General features: G+C 39.7%; 1 protein-coding gene across 13 annotated transcripts in view; it reads right to left on the minus strand.

The window, feature by feature from the left end:
• The window catches only part of TDRD3 (tudor domain containing 3), a 184207-nt gene that overhangs the window by 61066 nt on the left and 99173 nt on the right, over positions 1 to 23968 (minus strand). For all 13 annotated transcript variants that reach the window (XM_063618788.1, XM_055245351.2, XM_063618785.1 and 10 more), the window contains 3 exons: positions 19324 to 19464; positions 3722 to 3878; positions 2877 to 3002 (listed from right to left, as the gene is read on the minus strand). In XM_063618788.1, coding sequence (XP_063474858.1) covers positions 2877 to 3002; positions 3722 to 3878; positions 19324 to 19464 — 424 coding nt within the window. The remainder of the gene's footprint in view (positions 1 to 2876; positions 3003 to 3721; positions 3879 to 19323; positions 19465 to 23968) is intronic.

Raw genomic sequence — 23968 nt, forward strand, 5'->3', positions numbered from 1 at the left:
ATCACAAAAACATCTCGGGAAAGACTTGCCCCCATGATTCAATTACCTCTCACCGAGTCCCTCCCACAACATGTGGGAATTCAAGATGAGATTTGGGTGGGGACACAGCCAAACCATATCAACTTCTATAATGTCTCCTAAATCATGAAGTTATGGGAAAATATAGCATAAAAGTCTGGAAAATTTGCGGACTGACAATGTGATAGAAAAGAAAATCCCATTTTCTGAGAAATCCAAGTCAGCTGCAAAAATATGCAAAAGTAACAAGGAGCTGAATGTTAATCCCAAGATAATGGGGAAAATGTCTTCAGGGCATGTCAGAGGTCTTCATGGAACCCCTCCCATCACAAGCCAGGAGGCCTAGGAGGAAAAAATGGTTTCATGGGCTGGCCCCAGGGTCCCCATGCTGTGTGTAGCCTAGGGACTTGGTGCCCTGCATCCCAGGCACTCTAGCCATTGCTGAAAGGGACCAATGTAGAGCTGGGGCTGTGACTGCAGATGCTGCATGCCTCAAGCCTTGGCAGCTTCCACATGATGTTGAGCCTATGAGTGCACAGAAGTTAAGAATTAGGGATTGGGAACCTCCACCCAGATTTCAGAGGATATACGAAAACGCCTGAATGCCCAGGCAGAAGTTTGCTGCAGAGGCGGGCCCTTCAAAGAGAACCTCTGCTAGGGCAGTGCAGAAGGGAAATGTGGAGTCAGAGTCCCCACACAGAGTTCACCATTGGGGCACTGCTCAGTGGAGCTGTAAGAAGAGGGCCACCATCCTCCAGACCCTAGAATGGTAGATCCACCAACAGCTTGCACCATTCACCTGGAAAAGCCACAGACACTCCTCGCCAGCCCATTAAGGCAGCTGGGAAGGAGGCCGTACCCTGCAAAGTCACAGAGGCAGAGCTGCCCAAGACCATGGGAGCTCTCCTCTTTCATCAGTATAACCTAGATGTGAGACATGGAGTCAAAGGAGATCTCTTTGGAGCTTTTAAGATTTGACTAACATGCTGGATTTCAGACTTGCATGGGGCCTGTAGCCCCTTTGTTTTGGCCAATTTCTCCCATTTGGAATGGCTGTATTACCTAATGCCTGTACCTCCATTGTATCTAGGAAGTAACTAACTTGCTTTTGATTTTTCAGGCTCTTAGGCAGAAGAGATTTGCCTTGTCTCAGATGAGACTTTGGCCTGTGGACTTTTAAGTTAATGCTGAAATGAGTTAAGACTTTGGGGGACTGTTGTGAAGGCACGATTGGTTTTGAAATGTGAGGACATGATATTTGGGAGGGGCCAGGGGTGGAATGATATGGTTTGGCCGTGTCCCCACCCAAATCTCATCTTGAATGCTTACATGTTGTGGGAGGGACCCAGTGGGAGGTAATTAAATCATGGGGACAGGTCTTTCCTGTGCTGTTCTCATGACAGTGAGTAAGTCTCACGAGATCTGATGGCTTTATAAGGGTTTCTCTGCACAAGCTCTCCCTTTGCCTGCTGCCATCTACGTAAGATGTGACTTGTTCCTCCTTGCCTTCCACCGTGATTGTGAGGCTTCCCCAGCCACGTGGAACTGTAAACCCAATACACTCTTTTTCCTGTATAAATTACCCTGTCTCAGGTATATCTTTATCAGCAGCATGAAAACAAACTAATACAGGAGTCAAAAGCAAATGTAAGGGGACAGGAGGATGAAAGGAAATCAAAGGATCTCTCAGTGGGACAGTATGAAGAGAGGTTGGGACAAAAATACTCATTAAGTCAGAGTCAGGAAAAAGAAAGATCTGAAGCAGCAGCAGAGACTCTCCTGCTGGCTTTGCAGAAGCAAACAATACGTAAATTGCGTATGGGGTGGCCCATGTGGCAATAATCTGGAGGCAGCTTTTAGGAGATAAAGAAGTCTCCAGGCAACACCGAGCAAAAAACGGGACTTCAGTCCTGCATCCACAAGGTAATGAATTCTGCAAGAATGGGTGAGCCTGTAAGAGGAACTCAAGTCTCTGATAACATCACTGCTCCAACCAAAACCTTAACATCAGCGTCTGAGACTTTAAACAGAGGCCCCAATGAAGCTGTGCCTAGACTCCTGACACAAAGAAACTATAAGGTAATAAAGTTGCATTGTTTTAAGCCACTGACTTTGTGGTAATTTGTTACACAGAAATAGAAAACTAATACATCATGCTTATAAATCTTGCCCACATCAAACATTTGTTTTCTCAAATGCTACACTGCCTTTTCTACATAATCTAGCAAACATGCTTCAATTTTTATGAAATCAGAACATTTTATATTTATTATAAAAGCATTTTATCTCTGAGCTTATTTGGCTAGATTCAAAATTTATCTGAACGAGAAACTGAATTTAAAAGTATATTTCCTTAACTTTTTGGATCGTATTTTGAAAACTTACCATTTTAGAAAATATTTACTACATTATGTGCCTAGAAAAAGCCTGCATATTTACCATACTTACTTCTCTTTTCAATATGTTAATCACTAAAGTATATAAAAAATATACCACATTGTGAAAGCATTTTCACTCATTGTGTGAACATTTTCAAACTATGTAATATGGGGAGAAAGAAGAGATATACCAATTTCACAAGCAAAATAAGTTATATAAGATTATATAATAAATTTCACAACACAACAACCTGTTTACACAGTTATATCTGTCATCTAGATAAGAGTAAATTTGGGAAAAGTGGTTTGGTGAGATTACTAATCCCAGTTAGGGGGCAAAATAAGCTGCCATTATGTTTTCAGATTAAGTAAATTTATAAACAAACACTCAGGATATAAAGTTTGGTCTTTTAAAAAGAAATACGCTTAAAAAAAAAGAAAAGAAAGAAAACAAAAGGATTCAACTTTAAATTAGCCTACCTTCCACATTCAAAGTTCCCATTTTAGATTCCAAGAAATCAAATAATGTGCTTGGTGCTGATGGCCTTGCATTTCCCAGGTCTTCTTCATCTTCAGATCTTATTCGCCCCCTGCCTTTTCCTCTACCTTTAGATGTAAAAGCAAGAAATATGTACTGTATATGCAAAAACAAAAAGAGAATATATACTAATATATAACCAACAATAATTTTAAATAAGAATTTTAATTTCTTTTCATATTTTTTGTATAGTCTACATCTTTTAAGTAATTTTTTTAGGTTTTAAAGTAATTATATTAAGTAGCACATTTAATCCTCTAAATAAATGATCTATTCAGAAGTCCAAATTTGTTCATATAAACTATCTTTTAAGGGAAAATTATAATTTATTCTTTAACCACAGATATTTTTAAAAGAATATAGGACTGGGACTTGAAAAACCACATAACAAACTTGACCATGCAATGATTAAAGAATAACACCAAGTAAATGTAATATTTTTGTTAATTTTTAAAAGCTTAGTCATTTACTCAGGTGGCAGAGTTCTGGAAATAATAGAACCAGCCACATATTTTCTCTATTACTCATAACAACCTTGTTAAATAAGGTACTGTTAGACCCATTTTGTTTTTGTTTTGTTGTTGTTGTCAGACCCATTTTGTACAAAGATGAAGACAATGAGACTGAGACTACAAATGTCTCTATGGTTCCCAAACTGGTGTTCCTTCCACTTACCATAATGTTAAATAAAATTACAGCCTGCACAGAAATAACAGCCTCTGTCAATAACATATATTCCTCTGAAAAGCAAACAATACTATCTGGCACACTGCTTAATAAATTATACCTCTCAGAGGAGGACCCATAACAGATTTCTGTTTATTGCTTGTAAGAAGTACGTTCAATGCTGCTTCTAAGTTGTTGCCATTATCCATAAGAGCTTGCCTCGATGCTTCCTTACTGAAGCCCATTTCCGTTATGTGCTTCAGAGCTTTCTCATCAACCTGGAAGGAATAAAGAGAAAAGCTGGCTGATAGCCCACAGATAAGGCAAGGCATAAACTTTTAACTATTTACTGTCTTTTAACTAAAAATTACATCTCATGCTTATGTAAAAATGTCATTCTAATACAACATTCTCTTACTGATTTTTTACAACAGGCAAGGAAGAATCTCTATGATATGTGGGGTTGTGCCTTGAGTATTCTCTGACAAGTAACACTGCAAAAGCAACGCACAAAAATAAATTTTATGGTATGTTAGAGTATGGCCTTTGAAAATAATATAGACAGTGAGGAGAAAACTACTTAATGAAAATTTTTCATGGTAAAAAATGGAAATTTTTTGATACTTCTCCATACTAGAAGGGACATGTAATTCATACGGCACCTCTCCAAAAATGTAAAGTATTGAAGCTAACAAAATGATACCCCCAAGTAGCTTTTTTTTTTAAACTAGTACTTGAGTATTCTGGCTATATTCATTAGCAATACTATCTATGATGCTTTGACAGCTATACCCCAATAGGAAAATCTACTTTACAAATGCCAGAATCCAAATCTCTTTTAAAAATCTAGACCTGAATAGAATTCAAGAACCACTTAAGGAGTGTAAACATATCCTATCAAGAAATTTCTTGAACCAAAGCCAGCTGAGAAAAACCCAACTTTAAATTTTATATATCTAATAGTTAACATGTTCATACATTGTTTTCCTGATTTCTTTAGTTCTTTGTCAATGGTTTCTCTCAGACCTCTGAGCATATATAAGACAGTTCATTTAAAGTCTCTCTAGTTAAGTCCAATGCATGGGCTATTTGAGGTGTGGTTTCTATGGATTTCTGTTTTTCTTGTGAATGGGCTAAACTTTTCTGCTTCTTTGAAGGCTTTGTAATTATTTGTTGGGAACTGGACATTTTGAATCCTGTAATTAGGTAACTGAAAGTCAGATTGTTCTTCCTCCCCAAGGATTACTACTGTTAACTTGATGAAGTTTACAGTCATCAGTTTGCTTAGTGACTTTTCTGAACTTTTTTCACAAGAAACATATTGCCCATGCCTATGTCCTGAATGGTACTGCCTAGGTTTTCTTCTAGGATTTTTATGGTTTTAGGTCTTACATTTAAGTCTTTAATCCACCTTGAGTTAATTTTTGTATAAGGTGTAAGGAAGGGATCCAGTTTCAGTTTTCTGCATATGGCTAGCCAGTTTTCCCAACAAAATTTATTAAATAGGAAATCCTTTCCCCATTGCTTGTTTTTGTCAGGTTTGTCAAAGATCATATGGTTGCAGATGTGTGGTGTTATTTATGAGGCCTCTGTTCTGTTCCATTGGTCTATATATCTGTTTTGGTACCAATATCATGCTGTTTGGGTTACTGTAGCCTTTTAGTATAGTTTGAAGTCATGTAGCATGATGCCTCCAGCTTTGTTCTTTTTGCTTAGGATTGTCTTTGCTATATGGGCTCCTTTTTGGTCCCATTTGAAATTTAAAGTAGTTTTTTCTAATTCTGTGAAGAAAACCAATGGTAGTTTGATGGGGACAGCACGGAATCTATATATTACTTTGGGCAGTATGGCCATTTTCATGATACTGATTCTTCCTATCCGTGAGCATGGAATATTTTTCCATTTGTTTGTATCCTCTCTTATTTCCTTGAGCAATGGTTTGTAGTTCTCCTTGAAGAGGTCCTTCACATCCCTTGTAAGCTGGATTCCTAGGTATTCTATTTGTAGCAATTGTGAATGGCAGTTCACTCATGATTTGGCTCTCTGTATATTACCAGTGTATAGGAATGCTTGTGATTTTTGCACATTGGCTTTGTATCCTGATAGTTTGCTAAAGTTGCTTATCAGCTTAAGGAGATTTTGAACTGAGACAATGGGGTTTTCTAAATACACAATCATGTCATCTGCAAACAGAGACAATTTGACTTCCTCTCTTCCTATGTGAATACCCTTTATTTCTTTCTGTTGCCTGAATGCCCTGGCCAGAACATCCAATACTATGTTGAATAGGAGTGGTGAGAGAGGGCATCCTTGTCTTGTGCTGGTCTTTCCCTCTACACATTGCTTTAAATGTGTCCCAGAGATTCTGGTACTTTTTGTCTTTGTTCTCATTGGTTTCAAAGAACTTATTTACTTTTGCCTTAATTTTTTTATTTACCCAGTAGTCATTCAGGAGCAGGTTGTTCAGTTTCCACGTATTTGTGCCGTTCTGAGTGAGTTTCTTAATCCTAAGTTTAAATTTCATTGCACTGTGGTCTGACAGATTGCTTGTTATTATTTTCATTCTTTCGCATTTGCTGAGGAGTGTTTTACTTCCAATTATGTGGTCTATTTTAAAGTATGACATAGTGCTGAGAAGAATGAATATGCTCTTGATTAGAGGTGGAGAGTTTTGTAGATGTCTATTAGGTCCGCTTGGTCCAGAGCTGAGTTCAAGTCCTGAATATCCTTGTTAATTTTCTGTCTCGATGATCTCATATTGACAGTGGGGTGTTAAAGTCTCCCACTATTATTGTGTGGGAGTCTAAGATCTCTTTGTAGGTATCTAAGAACTTGCTTTATGAATCTGGGTGCTCCTGTATTGGGTGCATATATATTTAGGATAGTTAGCTCTTCTTGCATTGATCCTTTTACCTTTATGTAATGCCCTTGTCTCTTTTGATCTTTGTTGGTTTAAAGCCTGTTTCATCAGACACTAGGATTGCAACCCCTGCATTTTTTCTGCTTGCTATTTGCTTGGTAAATATTCCTCCATCCCCATATTTTGAGCCTATGTGTGTCTTTGCACATGAGATGGGTCTCCTGAATATAGCACACTGATGGGTCTTGACTCTTTATCCAATTTGCCAGTCTGTGCCTTTTAATTGGGGCATTTAGCCCATTTACATTTAAGGTTCATATTGTTATGTGTGAATGTGATCCTGTCATTATGATGCTAGCTGGTTATTTTGCCCTTTAGTTGATGCAGTTTCTTCATAGTGTCGATATTCTTTTTTTTTTTTTTTTTTTTTTTTGTCTCGTTCTGTCACCCAGGCTGGAGTGCAGTGGTGCAATCTCAGCTCACTACAAACTCTGCCTCCCAGGTTCCAGTGATTATCCTGCCTCAGCCTCTCAAGTAACTTGGATTATAGGCATGCACCACAACGCCCAGCTAGTTTTTGTATTTTTAGTAGAGACGGGCTTTCACCATGTTAGCCAGACTGGTCTCAAACTCCTCAAACTTGATCCTGACCTCTTGATCCGCCCACCCTGGCCTCCAAAAGTGCTGGGATTACAGGCGTGAGCCACTGCACTTGGCCAGTGTCAATGTTCTTTACAATTTGGTATGTTTTTGCAGTGGTTGGTACCGGTTGTTCCTTTCCATATATACTGCTTCCTTCAGGAACTCTTGTAAGGCAGGCCTGGTGGTGATAAAATCTCTCAGCATTTTCTTGTCTGTAAAGGATTTTATTTCTCCTTTGCTTTTGAAGCTTAGTTTGGCTAGTATGAAAATCTGGATATGAAATTCTTAAAGGAGACTCTTAAGAATGTTGAATAGTGGCCCCCACTCTTCTGGCTTGTAGGGTTTCTGCAGAGAGATGTGCTATTAGTCTAATGGGTTTCCCTTTGAGGGTAACCCGACCTTTCTCTCTGGCTTCCCTTAACATTTTTTCCTTCATTTCAACCTTGGTGAATCTGATGATTATGTGTCTTGGGGTTCCTCTTCTTGAGGAGTATTTTTGTGGTGTTCTCTGTATTTTCTGAATTTGAATGTTGGCCTGTCTTGCTAGGTTGGGGAAGTTCTCCCAGATAATATCCTGAAGTGTGTTTTCCAACTTGGTTCCATTCTCCCTGTTACTTTCAGGTACACCAATCAAATGTAGTTTGGTCTTTTCACATAGTCCCATATTTCTTGGAGGCTTTCATTGTTCCTTTTCATTCTTTTTTCTCTAATCTTGTCTTCCCACTTTATTTCACTAAGTTGATCTTCAATCTCTGATATCCTTTCTTCCACTTTATCAATTTGGCTATTGATACTTGTGTATGCTTCACGAAGTTCTCGTGCTGTGTTTTTCAATCCCATCAGGCCATTTATGTTCTTCTCTAAACTAGTTATTCCAGTTAGCAATTCCTCTAACCTTTTTTCAAGGTTCTTAGCTTCCTTGCATTGGGTTAGAACATGCTCCTTTAGTTAAGAAGCACTGTGCTGAGAGATCTGCTGCTTGCTTCAGAGCCAGCAGGCAGGAATGTTTATGTCTGCTGAAGCTGTGCCCACAGCTGCCCCTTCCCCCAGTTTCTCTGTCCCAGGGAGATGAGAGTTTTATCCATAATCCCCTGACTGAGGCTGCTGCCTTTCTTTCACAAATGCCCTCCCCAGAGAGGAAGAATCTAGAGAGGCAGTCTGGCTACAGCAGATTTGCTGAGCTGCGGTGGACTCTGCCCAGTGCAAACTTCCCGGTGGCTTTGTTTACACTGTAAGGGGAAAACTGCCTACTAAAGCCTTAGTAAAGGCAGACACCCCTCTCCCCAACCAAGCTCAAGCATCCCAGGTCAACTTCAGACTGTGGTGCTGGCAGCGAGAATTTCAAGCCAGTGGATCTTAGCTTGTTGGGCTCTGTGGGGGTGGGATCCACTGAGCTAGACCACTTGGCGCCCTGGCTTCAGCCCCCTTTCCAGCAGAGTGAACAGTTCTGTCTCGCTGGCATTCCAGGCGTCACTGGGGTATGAAAAAATAACTCCTGCAGCTAGCTTAGTGTCTGCCCAAAAGGCCATCGGTTTTGTGCTGGAAACCCAGGGTCCTGGTGGTGTGAGCACCCAAGGGAATCTCCTGGTCTGCAGGTTGTGAAGACTGTGGGAGAAGCATAGTATCTGGGCCAAAGTGCACTATTCCTCACAGCACAATACCTCATGGCTTATCTTGGCTATGGGAGAGAGTTCCCCGACCCCTTGTGCTTCCCAGGTGAGGCAACGCCCCAACCTGCTTCTGCTTGCCCTCCATGGGCTGCACACACTGTCTAACCAGTTCCAATGAGATGAGCCAGGTACCTCAGTGGGAAATGCAGAAATCACCTGCCTTCTGCCTTAATCTCGCTAGGAGCTGCAAGCCGGAGCTGTTCCTATTCAGCCATCTTGCCAGCCACCACCAAATCAAATATTTTTTAAAGGAAAGGTAAAAGCTGTAATGCTTTTTAGTTCACGTGACTTTAATCTTTAAGAAACAAAATGTCTTAAGGATGGTAAAATGCAAGTGTCATCAAAATGCAAATATGTGGTCTAAATCATACAAGTCAGATACGAGGTTTGCTAAATGTTTCAAGGTTTTAAACTGCCTGCTTTATAGACAGGCAAGGCCTGAGACACATGGAGTTAGATGCTGGAAAGTCAGACCTTATCTGCACTTTTGTTTGGGTCCTAGGCTCCATACCTGGTACACAATTAAAACTGCTTACTAACCAGGTTTTTCACCAAAAGTAAAAGTTGCTAAGAGTTTACACTGCAACATGTATCTGAGACCACTAAACAGTTTTACAAGCAAGGTGTATAAAAACAGTAACTTTTTTTAGTAAAAGATTATAAGAAAGCATGAAAACGTAAATTTTGCCCAGGTATGAGTGATTATCTCAGATTTGTTAAGATAAAGCTAGAGATAATTAAGCAAGTTATAAAAAGATTTTTAAAATTCTGAAATTTAAAAAATTAATCTTGCAAAAATGCACAAACATTAACTAAATTCAAAAAAGTATTATATGATCTTTTCATAAAATGAGCATTGAAATAAGAGCACAGCAAGGTTTTCTTCTGATGCCAATCTGCCCTTTAGCAAAAAGCATTATAAAAAGTTTGTAAAGATTTCATTTATGGTCAAACTGGTTAAGATTAGATGGAACCGTTTTCGTTTAAACCAATTGGGGTTAACATTAATAAACTAATGCAAGGGTACAATTTGGCTTTCAACAGGATTTTCATATAATAGTAAAGGTTAATGAAAGGCTTTTGCCTTTTGAGTTATCATTTTGGCAAAATAAATAATTTGTAGCAATACGGAATTCTATTTCATAACACCAAGTGTTTTAAGCCCTCCAACATTTAGCAGCCTTCCCAAAATCAAACTTCAAGTTTCAAAATTTTCTTTCCTGATACCTTGCTTTCTGGATGGTTCAGAGGGCCCCTGAAACACCCAGAGAAGAGGTAAACAGGATTGTTTGGCATGTTTAGTCACATTAGATTGCCAAAATGATGTGCAATCTTCTTTAAGTTATATTTTGGTGAATAATACTAATATGTGTTCCAATATTGTATGGAATTTCTAAAAGTCGAATGTCTAATTATATCCTATTAATCATAATTAAGGTTGTCAAGTTATTGTAAACCACAGATAACTAAACTTTATCAGTCACGTTTTTAACTGTAACTACCCTGGAAATGTCATTTGCAGACAATTCTTGTCTTGCTTTGTTCCTTCTCAAAAGATAGGTTACAATCAAGCTATACAACTTTAACAGGTGCTCTCAAATGCAGGATTCTAATAGCTTTGAAGACTGTAACACTGGAATAGAGAAAAAGGTACAGGACTCATGAAGAACTGAAATGTTCACAAGTATCAAGCAAAACAGAAGTTAACTAAATGGACTAAACTCAGAAAGCTAAAGGAACCTTTTTTATTTTTCTTAGAATATTGATGATCCTTGTTTTTCTTTCAGAATCAAGGAAACTTATTTTGAACTATTTATGGCCTTTAATAATTGAATAAGGTATACTCCTGTGAACAAAGTTTGGAGCATGTTTGTTTCTCTCTGCCTGGTTCCTCTAGAATTTCAAAACTTTCTCTTAATTTACCACAATATAGTAGTTTGCATCAGTTCAATAAGAATCCATTTTCCTTTGCAATAGGACACAATTAGAAAAACTGGTTATTTTACCAAGGCTTTGACTGGAAAGATATGCTTCCCTTTAAGAAGTCAATCTCAACTTGCAGAGACAATAAAATTCCCATGGAGAGAACTGGCCTCATACCTATATATATAATCCTGTACAGGGTTCCTGACCTGTGGTCAGTAAAGAATGTCACTTTCTAACAGGACCAGGAGCTCCCAGTTTATCTTGGGGCCTTTAGAGGAGAAGATCACCCAACTCACAGGTATTTGAAGATACAAACCCATGGCTGAGCTCAACTTTAAAAGATCTTATCTGAGGTTCCTTGTGGAACAGAGTTCCATCAAAGACAATCCAAAAGGCCTACATAGAAATAATCATTCTTGCTGCACTTTATGCAAATAATCAGGCCAAGTATAAGACTAAAGTTTATTCTACAAAAAACACAGTCCTATCATAATTTGTTTTTACCAAAAATAAGGACTAGAGAGAGAAAAATTATGATCCAAAGCTTATACATTTGTCATTAAATTCCAGTCTCATTGTTTTTTAGTTTATTTTGCTGACATTTTAGACTAACCCTGCTTATTCCTGTGAATCAAGTGGTGATCTCTTGCAGCTTGGAAGAAACAAAAAGGCATGGGTAATGTAAAAATCTGGATCAATATCCTGGTTCTAGACAATTATCCTGCAAATTTTGTCAGGTAATGAAAGTGAGTAGGGTGCCCATAACCCAGAGGTTCATCTGGGAAGATAAAACTAAGGATCTTCATAGAACCACAAAAGGAAATTCTGTATCTTAGCAAGTAAAATTTTAGATGGAAATTATGTACTACACAACACTTGCGGGAATTGCTATACTCACTCTACTATTTGCAGTAGGGTTATACATGTTACCACCTTCTAACTGGAATATCAGACAGAGAGTTTCCACTGCTATAGTATTTTGTGTAATTATTATTCTGATAGTAGGAATAATAGTTACCAACAAAAAAGAAGCATGAACATTTTACTATCACTGAGTCTGCTAGAACTTTATTGGGTTTGGTAACATGTCACACCCTGGCTATGCAAATAAGGTTATAAAGGAAAGAGATTTTACATAAGAAAGGATCTTGTATAGTAAGTACTTCTCCTAAAGAGAATAGTTGGTTGTTTAAAAGAGGGATGTTCAGGACAAGTCAGAAGGTTTAAGCATTTTGTGGATGGTTTGGAGAAGTCATAAAATGATTTTATGGATCGTAAACACTTGTCCTAAAAAGAATCTTTGGTTGTTTAAAAACAAGGATGTTTAGGACAAGTAGGAAAGTTTAAGCATGTCTTAGATGGTCTGTGGAAGTCATGGAGGAATTAATAATTGCAGAAAAGATTTAGCCAAGGTTAACACTGAAGTTACTCTAGCCATCCAAATCCAATGCCACTTATCCCAAAAGGAATGCTGCATTTATATTAGTGTTTCAGCAACATTTGGTGGAGGCAAACCAGTATTACAACCCATCGGAATGGCTGACAGCAATCAAACTCCAAATGGTGCTGTAGACAGAACAACGCATGGACACACCTTTCTTCTGAGGACCTTTAGATTGACCCTAGGAAGAGCCCTAGCTGTTGTTCCATACACAGTGCCTCTTTTCAGCAGGAAGTAGCCAAAAGAGTCATCGTCCAACACCCCCTAACAGCAATTAGAGTTACCACTCCAGAGCGGGAAATGATACAGGAGTTAAGAAGAAATTACTTAGGCAGATAGTGAGTGTCTATTCCAGTAAGAACAAATCTCTGCCCTTTCCATGATGGAAAATGTGCAATATAATAAACCTGCCAACAGGTAGCTGGCTGATCACCCCAAGGAATAGTCAGTGGCCATAGCCAGGTCAGCCTTGGTGAGTGGAGGTCCATGTTGCTGAGCCCATGCGTAACCTCCCTCCCTCCCACCATGGCCACTTTGTTCATGGGCACATTGGGATATAATAGGTGTGGCTGGAACAGAGGCTAAGGTGGTGTCCACAGAATGGGTCATCCTATCCACTTGATTACTAAAATCCTCCTCTGCTGAGGTCACCCATTGGTTAGCACTCACATGGGATGCAAATATCTTCACAGTTTTTGACCACTCAGAGTGGTCCATCAACATACCTCTTTCCCAAATTTCTTTGTCACCAATTTTCCAATCATGCTTCTTCCAAGTCCCTGATCATCCAGCCAAACCATTGGCTACAGCCCATGAATCAGTATATAGTCGCACATCTCGCCATTTCTCCTTAAATGCAAAGTGCACAACTAGGTGCACTGCTTGAAGTTCTGCCCACTGGGAAGATTACCCTTCACTGCTATCACTCAGAAATGTCTTAGAAAGGGGCTGTAGGCTGCGGCTGTCCACTTTTGGGTGGTGCCTGCATATTGTGCAGAACCCTCTGTGAACCAGGCCCCAGTCTTCTCTTTCTCTGTCAACTGATCATAGGGACTCCCCATGAGGCCACTGGTGCAGGCTCAGGGAGACAAGGCAGAGTGGCAGAAGTGGAGACCATGGACATTTTTTTTTTTTTTTGAGATGGAGTCTCGCTCTGTCACCCAGGCTGGAGTGCAGTGGTGCGATCTCGGCTCACTGCAAGCTCCACCTCCCAGGTTCATGCCATTCTCCTGCCTCAGCCTCTCCGAGTAGCTGGGACTACAGGCGCCCACCACCTCACCCAGCTAATTTTTTGTATTTTTAGTAGAGACGGGGTTTCACCGTGGTCCCAATCTCCTGACCTCGTGATCCGCCCACCTCGGCCTCCCAAAGTGCTGGGATTACAGGCGTGAGCCACCGTGCCCGGCCGACCATGGATATTTGAGCCACTTCCTCTTATAACTTACTTGTGTCTTCAGGACCTGCTCAAGCCCAATCACATGTACCACTTCCATTTGATGATGGAATGCTGCTGTGCATGAGCCATTTTATGGTGAGATAGGTCAGAAAGCACCCAGTTCATGATAGGCAGTTCAGGTTGCATGGTGACTTGATGACCCATAGTCAAATGTTCAGTTTCCACCAAAACCCAGTAACAGGCCAAGAGCCGTCTCTCAAAAAAAGAGCAGTTATCCACAGAAGATGGCAGGGCCTTGCTCCAAAATCCTAGAGGCTTCTGCTGTGATTCACCTATGGGGGCCTGTGAAAGGCTCCAACTAGCATCTGTGCCACTGACACCTCAAGCACCATTGGATCTGGTGGGTCATATGGCCCAAGTGGCAGAGCAGCTTGCACAGCAGCCTGGACCTGTTGCAGAGCCTTCTCCTGTTCTGGACCCCACTCAAAACTGGCAGCCTTTTGGGTCACTCGATAAATCCGCCAGAGTAACACATCCAAATGAGGAATGTGTTGCCTCCAAAATCCAAATAGGCCCACTAGGCATTGTGCCTCTTTCTTGGTTATAGGAGGGGCCAAATGCAGCAACTTATCCTTCACCTTAGAACGAGTATCTCAACACGCCCCACACCACTGGACCCCTAGAAATTTTACTGAGGCAGAACATCCCTGAATTTTAGTCAGATTTATTTCCCATCCTCTGGCATGCAAATATCTCACCAATAAGCCCACTGTGTTTGCTACTTCGTGCTTACTGGATCCAATCAGCATATGTCATCACTGTAAGAGACCAGTGTGATATCTTGCAGAAGTGAAAAGTGATCAAGTTCTCTCTGAATACAATTATGACACAAAGCCAGTGAGTTGATATACCCCTGAGGAAGGACAGTAAAGGTATATTTCTGGCCTTGCCAGCTGAAGGCAAATTGCTTCGGGTGGACTTTATGGACCAGAATGGAGAAAAGGGCATTTGCCAAGCCAATGACTACATACCAGGTACCAGGAGATGTGTTAATTTGCTCAAGCAATGAAACCACATCTGGTACAGCAGCTGCAACTGGAGTCACCACTTGATAATCCACTGTAATTCTCCAAGATCTATCTGTCTTCTGCACAGGCCAAATAGGAGAGTTGAATGGGGATGTGGTGGGAATCACCACCCCTGTGTCTTTCAGGTCCTTGATGGTGGCACTAATCTCTGCAGTCCCTCCAGGGATGCAATATTGTTTTTGATTTACTATTTTTCTAGGTAGAGGCAGCTCTAATGGCTTCCATTTGGCCTTTTCCACCATAATCACCCTCACCCTACAAGTCAGGGAGCCAGTGTGAGGGTTCTGCCAGCTGCTAAGTATGTCTATTCCAATTATGCATTCTGGCACTGGGGAAATGACCACAGGATGGGTCTGGGTACCCACTGGACCCACTGTACTTTGGACCTGAGCTAAAACTCCATCAATTTCCTGACCTCCATAAGCCCCTACTTTAATTGGAGGATCACAATGACATTTTGGGTCCCCTGGAATCAACATCAGCTGAGCCAGTTTCCAGTAGTCCCCAAAACGCTTAATCATTTCTCTTTCCCCAGTGCACAGTTACCCTGGTAAAAGGCTGGAGGTGTCCTTGGGGAAGGATAGGAGAACGATTCACTGCATAAATTGTCAGTGGGGTCTTTCCTCAAGGGGACCCAGCCTCCCCTTCATTCAAGGGATTCTGGGTCTGTAAACTGGCTGAAAATTGAATGAGGGGCCACAAATCTCTACTTTCATAATTGAAATTAGTCTTTTGTCCATTAGACCTAGAAGCTTTCTGCTTGTCTAAATTAAGCAGGAATGCAGTAGGCTTCCTATCAATATCACATCTAGGAACACCATGATTAATTAGCCAATGCCAGAGCGCTACATAAGTCAGAATATTCTGATTGCCGTTTTGTCTCTACTGTCCACTACAGTAGCTATGCTTAACCTCGCCTTTGATGGTTGAGTGCCACCACTTGGCCCCTGCCACCTTGGGATCCAATTATTCCCATTGTAGTTAAATTTTGTAGTTGAGGGACTGCAGTTCACACTGTTAGCTCTGACATACACAGAAAAGCAATTATAGGGCATCTTCAAAGATGCCTGTGCTGCCCTCACAAATCTATTTTGCAAGGTGTTGGTCAAGGATATATCTTCTGGACCCTCCTAGCTGGAATGAGTAGGTCTACAGAGACTAATCCACTCCACCATCCCAATCTCCCTAAGCCATTGTATCCCTTCCTCTACATTAAGCCAAGGGAGATCAGGCATTTCCAGCTCACTCACAGTGGGCCATCCTTTAATCCACATTTCAGCTAACCAAGCAAATCAATTATTAGCCTTTTTTTTAACCCCCCCAAGCTGCAATATTAAATGCAGAGTCCCTACTTAGCAGGCCTGAATCAATAAATTCAGCCTGATCCAACTCTATGTTGCTTCCACCATTATCCCACACCCTTAATATACATTCCCATGTCTGCTCTTCAGATTTCTGTTTATATAAATTAGAAAACTCAAACCATTACTGGGGATGGGGAAGCTGTTTCTTCTAGCAAAGAAAATTCATCAGAGTTTACAAACTCAGTGTCCCCAGCTTTATCAGGCTCCACCCACACATCCCCATTCCAAGCTACAAGGTCCTACTCTTTTCCAATCAATGCCCTCACTTTAAAAGTAAACACCTGGCAAGGCTGTGCATGCACCTTTCATTTCATGTCAGCCACTAACATGATAACAGCCTGTGTCTGTTTTTCCAAAATTTCAGCTTTTTCTCCACAGGAGATAATGAGAGATAGGACTAGCTGGATTTCCTAGGCCAACTAAGAATTCCTAAGCCTAGCTGGGGAAGGTGACTGCACCCACCTTTAAACACGGAGCTTAGCTCACACCCGACCAATCAGGTAGTAAAGACAGCTCACTAAAATGCTAATTAGGCAAAAACAGGAAGTAAAGAAATAGCCAATCATCTATCACCTGAGAGCACAGGGGGAGGGACAATGATCGGGATCTAAACCCAGGCATTCGAGCTGGTAATGACAACCCCCTTTGGGTCCCCTCCCATTTTATGGGAGCTCTGTTTTCACTCTATCAAATCTTGCAATTGCACACTCTTCTGGTCCATGTTTGTTATGGCTCAAGCTGAGCTTTCGCTTGCCGTCCACCACTGCTGCTCACTGCCGTCCCAGACCCGCTGTTGACTTCCACCCCTCCGGATCCAGCAGGGTATCCACTGCGTTTCTGATCCAGTGGGGTGCCAGCTGCCGCTCCCAATCAGGCTAAAGACTTGCCATTGTTCCTGTATGGCTAAGTCCCCGGTTCGTCCTAATTGAGCTGAACACTAGTTACTGGATTCCATGGTTTTCTTCTGTGACCCACCACTTCTAATGGAGCTATAACACCGCATGGCCCAAGGTTCCATTCCTTAGAATCCATGAGGCCAAGAATGCCAGGTCAGAGAACAAGCGGCTTGCTGCCATCTTGGAAGCAGCCCGCCACCATCTTGGGAGCTCTAAGAACAAGGACCCTCCAGTAACAATAAGACTCTTACTCAGGGCAATCTTAGCAGATTTGAGGCTCAATATCTGCTTCTGAAGCCAGGAGATAGGATGCCTGAGTTCATCATTTTCTTTCATCACTTTGTCCATCGAACTTAGAAGCAACCAACCAGTTTCATTATGTTCCTTGGTTCTCCACATATGGTCAAAGGTATTATGTATAGAGTCACTAAACTCCTTGCCTCTCACGAGTGATGAATCAAAAACAGCAAATGCATTTATTTTGCATAACTCTCTAAAAAGTTCATGTGAAGGATTATCAGTGTTCTCCACACTATTAGAAGTAGAGTCCACAGCAGTTTTGGATCTAATCATGTTAAGGGGCCAACTCCAAAAATCCCAAATCTAATGAAAGAAATACATCCTTAATATTTTGTTCCTCTAGAACCACTCCTGGTACCAAAATCTGTATTAGGGTTCTCTAGAGGGACAAAACTAATGGACCATATATATATATATATATATATATATGTATATGGGAGTTTAACTCACAAGGTCCCACAATAGACCATCTGCAGGCTGCGGAGCAAGGAGAGCCAGTCCGAGTTCCAAAACTGAAGAACTTGAAGTCTGATGTTTGAGGTTAGGAAGCATCCAGCACAGGAGAAAGATGTAGGCTGGGAGGCTAGGCCAGTCTGTCTTTTCACATTTTTCTACCTGTTTATATTGTAGCCATACTGGCAGGTGATTAGATTGTGCCCACCCAGATTAAGGGTGGGTCTGCCTTTCTCAAGTCACTGACTCAAATGTTAATCTCCTTTGGCAACACCCTCACAGACACACTCAGGATCAATACTTTGTATTCTTCAATCCAATCAAGTTGACACTCCATATTAGCCATCACAGCCACAGGATTAGAAATTATGGTTTAGGAGTTATGCAGCTGGAGGCTACAAGATTCTGACCCTCCACAAACTGCTCCTAAGATCAGTGCTCTTGGCTCACTGGCTTCCCCCACCCACCAACTTGTCCTTAAAAACTTTTATCCCACTGGGCATGGTGGCTCACGCCTGTAATCCCAGCACCTTGGGAGGCCAAAGAAGCAGGTGGATCGCCTGAGGTCAGGAGTTCGAAACCAGTTTTACCAATATGGTGAAACCCTGTTTCTACTAAAAATACAAGAAATTAGCTGAGTGTGGTGGCAGGTGCCTATAATCCCAGCTACTCAAGAGGCTGAGAGAGGAGAATCACTTGAACCCAGAAGGCAGAGGCTGCAGTGAGCCAAGATTGAGCCATTGCACTCCAGCCTAGGCAACAAGAGTGAAACGCCATCTCAAAAAAAAAAAACAAAAACAAAAAAACCTCTGATCCCTGAATGATCACTGAGACTGATTTGAGTAATAATAAAACTCCAGTCTCTCATGATAGCTGGCTCTGCATGAATTACTCTTTCTCTATTGCAATTCCCCTGTCCTGATAAATCAGCTCTATTTAGGCAGTGGGTAAGGTGAATCCATTTAGCAGTTACATAACACTAAGGAGAAAGCCAAGAAATCATGGAAATACCCACAAATGCTCTAATATTGTTATACTGCTGAATTTACCAACACTTGTAACCATCTACTTCTGAACTTCTTGTTATATGAAATAATAAACCTCCATGGTTTAAGCTGTTTTTTACCCTAAAGACAAAAATCAACCAAAGTCATTCAACCTCTAAAGGCAGAGGAAAATGAATTTTTGCAAACATCCTTAGATCTAAGAACACTGCAGCATGCCAGAAATATGTTTGACTCCACTCATTTATCTTAAAAATTCAAGAATATTTTGCAATTGGGTCCACATAATACATATGCTTGTTTCACAATATTCTTCCCAAAGAGCAGTAGAAAACAAAACAAAATCACTTTAGACAAAATTTGACAAAAGATGTGGGGAAGGTGGGGAAGCACAGGAAAATGTATGTTGTTGATGCATCATCTTTTGATGGCTTTTTATCAATCCATTCCAAAATATATTATTAGGACATTAGTAATTTAAGTGAGATAGAGGTTTTAAGTAAATTATTTTTCAAACAATCCAAATTTTTCATGATTTAACTGTAATCCTTAATGAAAGCCTTCAAGAGTTATAACATCTATCCATAATACATTGCACAAACTCAGTGGTGGTGGTAAGAAAGAATAAAAGAATCATTTAAAGAAATAACACTTTAAATTTGTGGTTAGTTCTTTAGCCTTACCAGTTCTCTATAGACACCTTCATGTCTTCCCTCTGATTTGGTTGACTTTTCTTTCTGTAAAACTTCCCTATTTCGGTTACCAGCAGCATTCATATTGAGATTACTTCTAGCACCACCACCACCTCCTCCAAATGTCTTGGTCTTTAGATAAGAGAAAGATAAAAGAGAGGTATGTAAACAGCATTTAAAAATAGCTCTAAAAACTAAGCTATGACTAAAAACAACTGAAGTAATTAAAAGTTTCCTAATTATGTTTTACATGAAAAAATAAAATATTAACTTATTCCTTTTGCATAGCAAAAATATCTACTAGTCACAATCTCTTTTATTCACAAATCCAGGCCAGGCAATAAAAATAATTACATGATTTGTGAATAAAAGGGAAGTCATGAAAATGAGTGTACAACTATAGAGAAGAAAATACTACAAGCATTATGAAGACTACTTGTTAAAATGATTTTAGGGTAAAATACTTGACTACTGTCTTGAGAGTTGGGTTCTAAATCCAGCTACCAGGCAAGGTTATCTTTAGAATCATTAAAATTATGTCCATAGTTCAGTATTATGATTGCATAATCTTAGTAAACAAGTTTGAACATTAGATTAAAACTCTCATTACTAATTTATTATTTACATTAATCATGTAATATGTCATTTCTTACCAACTGCATATAAAAGCTTTTAAGTCTGTATTTCTTATTTGGCCTGTCTTTTTTGAATAAATATATATGTGACATTAAATTTGAAAATTTGATTTTATCTTATTTTTGTTTTTCAAAACTATTAGGAAAAGATTAGGACATAAGTAATGTTGGTTTGGAAAGACACAAATTCATAACTGAAAAACATCGCCAGTTGTTACCTGTACAGTATGAAACATTTGGTTGTACAATATTTTTATAGCTTTTGTTTTTGTTTTTTGAGACAGGTTCTCATTCTGTCACCTAGACTGGAGTGCAGTGGCGCAATCTCAGCTCACCACAACCTCCGCCCCCCAGGCTCAAGTGATTATCCTGCCTCAGCCTCCTCAGTAGCCGGGATTACAGGCATGTGCCACTACCACCCGGCTAATTTTTGTATTTTTAGTAGAGATGGGGTTTCACCATGTTGGCCAGGCTGGTCTCGAACTCCTGACCTGAGATGATCCACCCACCTTGCCCTCCCAAAGAGCTGAGATTACAGGCGTGAGCCACCGTGCCTGGGAAATATTTTTATAGTTCTCATGGATATAATAAAAGAAGAAACTAAAACAATTTTTATTAGAGACAATGACCAATATTTTTAAATATGTTTTAAAATGATTACAGTAAGGAAACATCTTAGATATAAATTATATATAACATAATAACATTAGAAAATTATTTGAAACAGAAGAAAATACAAAGAAGTATACATGAAAACTTTTTTTAAATGTTGGATGAGCACTAATGGATAACATATTAAGTATCTCTATTAGGTAGCTGATAAACTACAGTATTTACATTTAACTCAAATCAAAATTAAAACCACATCTTCAGTTACCAAAGATTCATTACTAGATTCATTCAATTTTGGGTTTATGGAATCCCAGCGAAAAAAAAAAATATTTGAAATGCCTTCATAGTCATTACTTGTGTAACTAGAAAAACGTATTTATTAATGTGATACAAAATTTATTAGACTAGGAGGCAAGGTAGCACAGTGAAGCACATAGGCTTTGTAACTAGACAAGGCTGGGACTTATCTTCGCCCAGCCACTATCTTTAGCCTTCAGGCAAGTCACTTAACTTCCACCTTCCACAGAGCCTCAGGTTTTTGATCTTTAAAACTGGGATTAGAAAACCTACCTCATTGGGATATTTGGAGAATTAAATGACATCATTGATACGAAGTGATTATCTCAGTAGCTGGCACATGGCAAACACTCAATAACAGATGGTATTTACTATTTTGGTTAATATACTAGAACAAAATTACCTGAAAAGTCTAGAATCTCACCGGTTCCAAATTAAATATATTTCCAAAATTTACATCCCATAATTCCAAAAGTATTTTTCCCTTTGGTGCCAGTGAAATAGTCCCACCTTCTGGATGCATTTACTTATACTTTTCTTTCTATTTTATGGATTAAGGAATAGGATAAGCAGCATTTTCAGAGTTGCTTTTTACTGCTCTAAAATAGTTACTACTCACTCATATAAATATCTAGAACCATCACAACCTAAACATTACCCATAAGGTAACTGGTGTTGCCCTTTATGAGAAACATCTTTTTGCTCATATTACATGAATTAGGCATCCATGAGATCATCATGACTGTGAAACTCAAGTGGGCCTTAATGCTGTCTAGCAATCTTACCATATTTCCCTAGCGCACACATATACCTAATCTTCTAGACGACTATTTTACACATTCTCCTGACTTCTCAAACCACCTTCTCATGTCACTGTTGACCATGCTTACTTCCTTATTAAAAAAAAAAAAAACTGAAATAATCATTAAAGAACTCACATAGATTTTGACCACATCAACCCACACACTGTTGGTACATGCATGGTTATACTTTATCTTAACCCCATATGGTTTATCATACCACCAACCATATACATGTTAAGAGGAATGAGGATGGAATAAACAACTTCCTCGATTCCATATTAATTCTAAGTCCTCATCTTATATAACTTTTCAATTGCCTTTGATAAGTTTAACACTTCCTTCTCCATAATGTATTTTCTGCATTGTCTGTTTTTATCCTGTTACTGGTCATACCTTGGCTAGTTCCACTTCTGCCATCTAGGCTCTAAGTTCAAATTGAAGTGTTACAGGGTTCATTCCTTAGCTTTTTCTGTTCTCTATCAACACTCATTCCTTTGGTGATCTCATTTGGCCTCATAATTTTCAATACCATCCATATGTCTACAACTCTCAAGTGCATGTATCTATTTTAAAGCTTACTCTTCAGTCTTACTGTCTATTAAACATTATTACTACATGCATGTCTGATAAGTACCTCGATATTCACATGTTCAAAATGGAGCACCAGATCTTCCTCCCCTCACACCTGCTCCACTCCAGGCTTCTTCATTTCAAGGCAAGCAACTCTAACCTGCCAATTTCTCTGGGCAAAACTCTTAGATCATTCTTTTTTTTTTTTTTTTTTTTGAGATGGAGTTTTGCTCTTGTTGCCCAGGCTGGAGTGCAATAGCACAGTCTCGGCTCACCGCAACCTCTGCCTCCCGGGTTCAAGCGATTCTCCTGCCTCAGCCTCCCGAGTAGCTGGGATTATAGGCATGTGCCACCACGCCCAGCTAATTGTGTATTTTTAGTAGAGACGGGGTTTCTCCATATTGGTCAGGCTGGTCTCAAACTCCTGACCTCAGGTGATCTGCCCACCTCAGCCTCCCAAAGTGCTGGGATTACAGGCGTGAGCCACTGTGCCTGGCTAGATTCATTCTTGATACCACATCTTCTCTTGTACCCTATAGCCAATCTCAGTAACCCTAATGGCTCCTTCAAAATTCCAGAATCTGACCACTCTGCACTACCTACACAACTGCTATATTTGTCCAAGCCATCATCATTTTTTTTAAATCCTAGATTATTTCAATAATTCTCTACTTGTTGGTTTCCAATTTTCCTTCTCTGCAACCAAGTCTGAACACAGCAGCTACAATTACTCTTTTAGAATATAGGTCAGCTGTGCTCAAAACATTCCAAAGGCTCCCATTTCTCCTTGAATGAAGTACAATGTCTTTACGCTAGTTTACAGGGCCCTACATAAGGTAACCTCCATTATCTCTCTTGACTTTATCTTCTACTACTTGTCCCTCTGTTCTCTCTGCGTCCTCTGGCCACTCTGCTGTTTCTCTGTGCTCCTGCTTTAGAGCCTTTGCCATGGCTTTTCCTTCTGCCTGGAATACTCTTGCTCAGATAACCAAGTAGTTAATTCTTGTACCTCTTTCAAGTCTTGGCTCAGCTCTCACTATCTTTTTTTTTTTTTTTTTTTTTTTTTGAGACGGAGTCTCACTCTGTTGCCCAGGCTGGAGTGCAGTGGCGCAATCTCGGCTCACTGCAAGCTCCGCCTCCCGGGTACTATCTTGAGGACTAAACAGACTATTATATTTAAAATTGCAATCTGCTTATTTAGTATGCTTATATTACTATGATTCAGATCTTCTAAGTTACATCGATTGAGTCCTACAATTATCACTGGATAACCTTGGACAAGTCCCAAGTTTTGTTTGTTAGTTTTGAGCCTCCATAAATTCTCTCATATATAAATTGAGATGTTTTCATGTCTGCTGTAAAAAAAAAAAAAAAACTAAGATGCTTTATCAAATATTTATTGGAAAATATAATATCAATTGTGACAACAAAAAGCAGCACATTATAATAGGTTAACTATGCTCCAGTAAATAGACAGCTGTAACTGCATCCAACAAAATCCTTGGTAGAAAAGTTCATTTGAGATAAATGTAAATCAAAAGAACATCTTTCTATAATCATTTTAAAAATATATATTCTCAATATCTTCTGAAACTCCATAATTTTATGTATTTCTGGAAAAAAATAAATATATTTCATGCAAATTATATAAAATGTATTAATTTAAGAAATGGTAAAACTGTTTTTTTAAAAGTATGCCTTGGATAGAGGAAAAAGTAA

Source organism: Symphalangus syndactylus, chromosome 15 (assembly GCF_028878055.3).
Source record: "Symphalangus syndactylus isolate Jambi chromosome 15, NHGRI_mSymSyn1-v2.1_pri, whole genome shotgun sequence".
NCBI lineage: Eukaryota > Metazoa > Chordata > Mammalia > Primates > Hylobatidae > Symphalangus > Symphalangus syndactylus.